General features: G+C 39.1%; 1 protein-coding gene across 2 annotated transcripts; it reads right to left on the bottom strand.

Moving 5' to 3' along the window:
* Positions 1–453: 453 nt before the first annotated feature.
* LOC143420221 (uncharacterized) lies at positions 454–6,741 on the bottom strand. Of its 2 annotated transcripts, XM_076887900.1 has the most exons (8): positions 6,220–6,741; positions 5,302–5,970; positions 5,177–5,209; positions 4,649–4,740; positions 4,228–4,338; positions 3,828–4,104; positions 2,719–2,836; positions 454–892 (listed from the first exon to the last, which is right to left on the bottom strand). In XM_076887900.1, the coding sequence occupies exons 4-8, from the start codon at positions 4,735–4,737 to the stop codon at positions 852–854; spliced, it is 636 nt and encodes a 211-aa protein (XP_076744015.1). In that variant the 5' UTR covers positions 4,738–4,740; positions 5,177–5,209; positions 5,302–5,970; positions 6,220–6,741; the 3' UTR covers positions 454–851. The 2 variants fall into 2 exon arrangements, with proteins under 2 accessions (XP_076744015.1, XP_076744014.1); XM_076887899.1 differs by lacking the exon at positions 2,719–2,836.
* Between the last annotated feature and the right edge of the window lie 702 nt (positions 6,742–7,443).

Below are 7,443 nucleotides of genomic sequence, written 5' to 3'. Positions count from 1 at the left end.
TTTAGATATTTGTTTTGTCCAAAAGGCCAGGGTTCTTCAAAACGTCTTAAAATTCACTCTTATCCTAACAGAAGGTCAAGAACATGTAGCTGACGAAGATGGCCCAAGATCTCTCACACCTGCCAGGTTTCTGCAATGGATCACCGGTCAAGGCCATGTTGCTCTCCTCCCCTCAGAAAAGAAGGACTTTGCTGTGGTGGTAAAATTTAATCACAATTGTGAAGCTGACTTTGGAAATCACAGCATCTGCTATCCTGTGCTAAGACCATTGTCCTGCCTGTGAAACATATGAAGTCCTATAGTCAATTCAGAATGGTTCTGCTGGAGGCTTTTCATCTTGGCCAGGAATTTAACAATGTGTAAAGCATAGCATTGTCTATCAATAGTTTTGAGGTGTAACTCAAAATGCTGCTCCTTCCATTTAATGTTCAGGAAGCACATTTCAAAGTTGGAGACTGACAGCCAGAGTTCTTTAATGAGTGGCATGAAGCACACAAAAACATACAGGTTTACTGTTGAAAAATGTGCCAGAGACAAAAAAAATTGTTTGTAATGTGATGTTTGAGTGTTCACATAAAAATTTCCTGGCAGGTTCATTTTACATGTATATCACATCAAATAAAGGCCTGAGCTATTCATGAACCTTCTCTGGGTTGAAAATTCAAAATAAAAATGTTGCCGCCTAGGAACGGTGAGTTAGTACAAAGTTAAGTACATCCAAATAAATGTCTCGGCCATGTGACTGAGAGGGCCTTGTTACATTGACAGTGTCTCTTAGTCTTGCCATGTCCTCCTCAGATAGAGGACATTCAACAGATGGAAGAATTACTCCAGGATTGCTCCCATCCAGCTCACCAATAGAGTTGACATCCAAGTACGCATCCTCGATTTCCTGTGATGATTTAAAAAAAAAAAGATATTTCAAATGACAATTCAAAAACAGTGTTGGGAAATTCAAGACAAACAGTCAGCTCCATAAATATTGGAACATGGGAATTCTACTTTTGGCTCTATATGCCACGCAATGGATTTGAAATGAAACTAACACGATTGGCTATAACTGAGGTATTTGAACTGTTTTCATATGTGCCTTCCACTTAAGGGACCAAAAGTAATGGAACAATTGGCTTCTCTGATGTTCCATGGCCAGGGATGTGATATTCTTGTATTTAGTGAAGCAACTCCTGACAAAAACAGCAGGATAAATTTTGAAGTGTTTTGGGCAATATATCTGCTCATATTCAGCCAAATGCTTCGAAACTCATGAGGCAGCACTTGATGGTCCAGATGGACAATCACTTAAAGCATTCTGCAGAAAAAAAACAAATAGTTAAAAGAAGTGGAATGTTATGCAGTGGCCACGTCAACCACTTGACCTGCATCTGACGGAGCAGTGTTTCATTGCTGAAGACAAAATTGAAGGGCAAATGCCTCAATAATAGCTGGAAGTGAAGACAGTTGCAGTAGAGGCCTGACAGTAGAGCAGGGCGATATGGCCAAAAATATTTATCACGATATATATTTGAAAATTTGCGATAACGATATAACCGACGATATAATTGATGCGAGACAAAATACAACTCCACAACATTACTAGCGCAAAAAGACAACCTTCCATTTATTTTCACTTAAACAAGAAGCTGGTTTTTATGTACATTAAAGCTTTATAAAAATGTAACAGTGCAAATGCAAATTCCTTGCTGAAAGTTTAACCAAAAGGCATTTCCAGTAGAAATGGGCTGACATATCCTGAGCATAACATGTATAATATCCACTGAAGTTAAAAAGAGGTGCTTTGCAACATTAAACTGCAGTGTGCAGTACGCATTTTTCGGACTATAAGGTGCACGGGATTATAAGGCACATTAAGCGAAACAAAGCAGTCAGATAAATCAAACTTTATTAAACTCATTCTTCTTGCTTCCTCCACTTCTGTACCATTGATTCAAATGGTACATTTTAAACCATTGGTTTAAAATGGAGCACTGTAACAAAAAATAATTTCCCCCAGGGATCAATAAAGTATTCTGATTCTGATTCATTAATGTTGAATTCTCTGGTAGCTGCTCTATTCCCATGTTGTTGCAGTATATTAATGACTAACCTCGTATTGTGGATGGATTATCTCAGTTGTTCTCCTGACTGAAGTTTGGTCCGTTTACAGTATCCTGCCATGCGATTGCATTTGTCTCTAACCATGAAGAACCTTCACGTTAACTTTTATAAGTGGAAAAGTGTTAGTGTTCGTCCTCCAGCTTCACTGTTTATGTTATGCTAACATAGCTGTGTCGCTAGCGATCACGTAGCACATCATTATATACCAGCTAGCCCAACTTCAGTAACCCTACAAACGTCACTGCTGTTTAGTTTCCTGTCTTCATTTATGTTGGAAGTGATAGCAGAGCTGTACGTTTGATTTTTTTCAGAAATCTCTCTGTCAGAACGTGCTATATCATGCTTAGGTAACTAGCGAAACTAGCGAGCTAACTTCCGCTAGCTTCCTGCTAACTTCTAACTCCATTAAATGTAATAACTTTTGTTTTCATGGATGCCTGGAAGTTAAACTTTATAGTTACCCCTGGTAAAGCAGCAATGCTGATCGTTTTATTAAAGATGAAAGAATTTAGACAGTTTTTATGTCATGGTCCCTGTGCCTCCCCGGCCAGCCCAGTGTGGCCACAAGTGTTTGTTGTTTTTCTCTCACTCTGTCTCTCCTACCTGTCTGCCTGGGCGGAGCTCTGATTGGGCTCCTGCCCTTGGCCCACGCACCTGCAGCTGATCTCGAGTGGATTGCAGTTCTCTGGCTCTTAAGGCTGGGGCTCTGAGCTGTTCGTCGCTGGAATATTGAGTAACTCTTGTTAGTATTGCCTGGCTTCCTTGCGATTCTACTGTTCCCGTGTTTGCCTTCGACTTACCCTCGTCTGTGTAAACAGGTTTACCTGGATCAGCCCTTTTGTGACCCCTGGACCCCGTGAGTAGGAGAGTGAGCTGAGCTGCTTGTGTGGAGACTGTTTGGACGAGGAGCAGAGCGAGTGCGAAGAAGTGTGTCTCCCCAGCCAAGTGATCCCCGGGACCCTGGTGTTTCCCCCCCCTTCACGTGTATATAGTGCACCAGTGTGATTAATAAAGTGTCGTTGAACTGTGCTACCTCAGTCTGCGCCTGAGTCCGTTCCACTCCCGTGACATTTTAACTCTAAGTGATGCTGCAGTGTTGTTTGACCTGAAGTATACGGAGTTTAGGACCCAGATTACGCCCAGATTTAAGAGCGTCTTAGTCCGACAAATATGACAATAACAACGGCCGCTTGCATGTTCTGCAAAAAAATGTGCTTTGTTGTGTATCTGACGGACAAACACCAAACCAGTTCCACATCGCTGAAGTTGCACCATTTTTACAAACCAATTCTGGTTCATCTGTTTCACTCAACAATCGGCCATGTGCGTATGAAAACAAAGGCACTGCGCATGCGCGCTTTACTCCCATTCTATCGCGATATTTCATTTTCCTATCGTTGCCTAACATTATACCGGTATTACCGTGAACGGTATAATATGGCCCAGCCCTACCTGACAGAGCATCAGCAGGTATGAAGCCCAACATCTGCTGAAGTCTCTGCGATCCAGTTTCAGTTATGATTAATGTTCTGTCTCATTACTTTTGGTAACTTAACAAGTGGGGTGTACACATGCAGACTGTTGTAACTCCTACAACTTTTAACTGATTTGGATGCAAATACCCTCAACTTAAAGCTGATAGTCTGCTGTGACAGTGCACTTTTTGAAACTTGATTAAAGAGGGATTGTATAATTTAGATCTGTTTTAGTACCTCCACTGTGTCTGGAGTATCAACTGGATTCTGGTGGAGTCCCAGTGTCCACAGTTGTTGTGAGGACAGATTCCTCTCTGTCCTTAGAGGGTGGTTATCCCAACCCTGTCTAAAGACATCCAGATCCCTCTGCAGACGTGGAAGAAATGTATGTTGGGCACAAAACATGTGGACACCATCAGTTGGATCCAGAAGGCCTTCATCCTCGAGGTTGTGAAGGGTTTCATAGTGCACGCTTGAAACAGCCATCCACACATCTCGCCACAAGCGCTCTATTCTGTTCAACATCAAAATATGGCAACGTTTTCAGAATTTTACCCAGAAATTCACTGAATTGAAAAATATATATAAGAACATTTTTCTTATTTCCATGGGACATTTATACAAATACTACACATACCTTTGGTTGTGAACACTCTTGCCTGACAGAAAGCTTCCTCTTCCACAGCCCCGGATGGTGAACATGCATCTTGCTATTCCAACATTTTCCACCCCTTGATCCCCTCGAACTCTGAAACAAAATTAAACATCGACAGTACAATTTGTTTTAAATTTTAATATAATTTTACTTTAGACTGGTTATTATAAGTTTATTGTTTTGGTCATTCAACAATGTGCAGCTCTGTATAAGCACACCTTTCAAGAACTCTAAATGTTTGAACCATTTAAACAAGTGTATGGGGATTTATAAACAACTGATCATATAGGCTACAGTTTACATATTGCATGTCAAAATAATTACACTGCTAATCAAGGGGGGGGCGGATCATATTTACACATTTGCACAATCATTGTTAAAATGTATTTTGTGTAGATTTTACCTCAATGGAAAGCCATACTTTTGTACAGCCTCCAAGAAGAAAGCAAGTGCAGTTGATGCTCTGTTGTTGGCAGCAGCACCCAGGTACATGATCTAGAGATGTAAATATCATTAAGTGGAAACTTGGTCAAGTTACTATAATTAAAGATAGAAACATGTTTATCAGGTATTGTAGCTTGGTACATTTATTTTATATTTATAAGTACAAGAAAAAGAGCAGGCTACATAATTCCCAAGGTAGCAAGCTGCCATGAGATGTAGCAGTACTTGTAATCAACTATTCACCCAAATTGCAAAGGGTAAAAAAAAAAGATCCTTTTAGCAACTTGAAGAATTAGTTTACCAAGCATTTATAGTCACCAAATACTGACAAACATAAACAGATTAGGAACATTTTGTTCTACAGGAGGATCTCTATATTACAGTATATGGTAAGTTTTATGGTAGACCGAAACACAAGTATTTCACTTTTCAATTAACATCTCATTCAGCTCAATTTTGAAAGTGAAAAAACACCTTTCTTGAGTACCTATCTATCCCTCCGAATATCACCAGGCCAAATCTGTAAAAAGAACAACAAAAAACAGCAACTAGGGCATTAACAGGTATAAAACATAATTCAGTATTTAGCAGTATTGTCAGACTTCATCCTACCTTATTAGTTTATGGTTTGTGTCTATATGCATCAAGTAAAGAGGACCTTGCACTGAATATGTCCTTTGGACCACAAATCCCAGCCTTGTCATTCTTGAGAAAATACCAGCAGAGTCCACACGGTGCATCGACGAGTACACTCTCTTCCACTGTACATGGTGGCCCATGGCTTGAAGCATCCCTTTCATCATCCTGTATCCAACATGAGGTGTTCTTGTCTTTATAGATCTTACTAAATTGTCCAGCTCTTCATCACTTGTTGTACTGTAGCACTGCTTTATGGAAATGCCATATTCATGCAAATGACGTTTCACTGTCCTCAGATATTCCAAGAAGTTTGGCAATTTGGGTGATTGATAAGAACATTTCTGTCAGTATCTGGAGCTGTACAGGCGATACATTGTAATTTGGACGTCCCAGCTTTCCTTCTGACACTGACATCTGAGAGGGGGTTTGTTCATTGACGTCCTCCATACTGAGCACAGTTCACAGCTCTATCAGAGCATTTATAATACTTTGAGGGATCTCAACCTGATCGGACAAAGATCTTAAAAGGACCATCTCATGGTCAATAACAAACTGCAAATAGTCCACATCGAGGGGTTGTCTGTGCATGACCTGGGAAACTTTATGCAGTAGTCGCTGAAGCATCTCTCTTTTTAGCTGCTCCTAAATTAAATACAAAGAATTTTACGTTACTTCACTAACTTTGTTGTTCTCCAAGCTTACAGATCAACTAGGACGTAAGTTTCAGCCAAAAATGATAGCGAGGTGTTTCTGTTGAGCTAGCATTTCAGCAAAAAAACGTTATAAAATAAAAAAACAGAATAGCCGAAAAATTAACCGTAACAATAGCCACGTCTTAAATTCGTAGTATTCACAGACTGCAGTGTAATTGTTCCAAACTTAAACACTCACCTGATTGTTCGCGCCAGCAGTGTTGTTGGAAGACGACGCCATCGTTCACTGAGGGACAAGTTAACAGGCAGCCCCCACTCGATACAATGCGCGCTACTTTGAGAGCATGGGAAATGACCACTTCTCACGTAGTGGCTGGGAAAACGTCTCATAATTGATCAGTTACAGCGTAATTTGTACACATTACTGCTTGAAAGAGCTTTAGTAACTGAGTTTTAGCAGTTATGCATGACATGTTTTCTAAACATTATCAAATAATACAGTGCAGGAGGTGTTTGATAAATTATGGTCATTCCCAGGTTTCCTGAAGGCAACATGAAAAAATGGACCATCTTGAGCCTGCAGCGGTCTGCTGTCACTCATGATTCCCCGCCCCTTTCTGTGTAGCCACGCCCACCAGGCCAAAACAGGGCCAAAAGTCTGTAACTGAAAAATAGAGATCTGAAAGTGAAAAAAAAAAATTGAAGCTGAGAGAAAAATCCGAACCTGAAGAATTTTTTTTTGTACATTAATTTAAAAGATCTGAATCTGAAAAAATGTAATCTGAGACTGAATAGATTTTTTAAAAATAATAATAATGAAAAAAATGATTACTGAAAATTTTTAAATAAAGTTTACTCAGAGAAATTATAGATAAAAGAACCATTGGGTTTTCAGCTAATACAAATATTCAAAACGTTTGATATTATTTTAAATCCAACTCTTTCTTTTTCAAAGTTCACTCTAAAAATGTGACTTTTGCTTTCAGTTTACATATTTTCGATTTCAAATTTTTCTTTCAACTACACAAACATTATGGTCCTGATTTAACTCCATAAGTATGTGCATCTTCTTTTTGTTTTCATATTATAATTTATATTTAATTGTGTTGTGGTTTGCAGTGTTTTGTGTTGTTTCACTTTAAATTTGTAAAAGGAAAAAGCTGAAAATTTAAATAGTTAAAAGTTGAAATGTGAATAGTTGATTTTTGTATTATATGATTTATTTATTACATTTTATGTGGAGTGAATAAATAAAAGTATATTTACGGTGGCCTCTACAGACAAAGCGCATACAAACTTCAAATCACTTACGAACCCTGAAGCACGTACAAACCCTGAAACACGTAAAAACACGTTCAAACTCCAAAACACGTAAAAACTCAAAACACGTAAAAAACAAGTACAAACTCCGAAGCACGTACAAAAGACAACTGAAGTGCTCCAGGGTGCTAGGGGCAGTGTT

The sequence above is a fragment of the Maylandia zebra genome, linkage group LG9 (genome assembly GCF_041146795.1).
Source record: "Maylandia zebra isolate NMK-2024a linkage group LG9, Mzebra_GT3a, whole genome shotgun sequence".
Taxonomy (NCBI): domain Eukaryota; kingdom Metazoa; phylum Chordata; class Actinopteri; order Cichliformes; family Cichlidae; genus Maylandia; species Maylandia zebra.
Note: the sequence above shows the minus strand (reverse complement) of the source record. Positions and strands in the feature narration are given on the sequence as shown.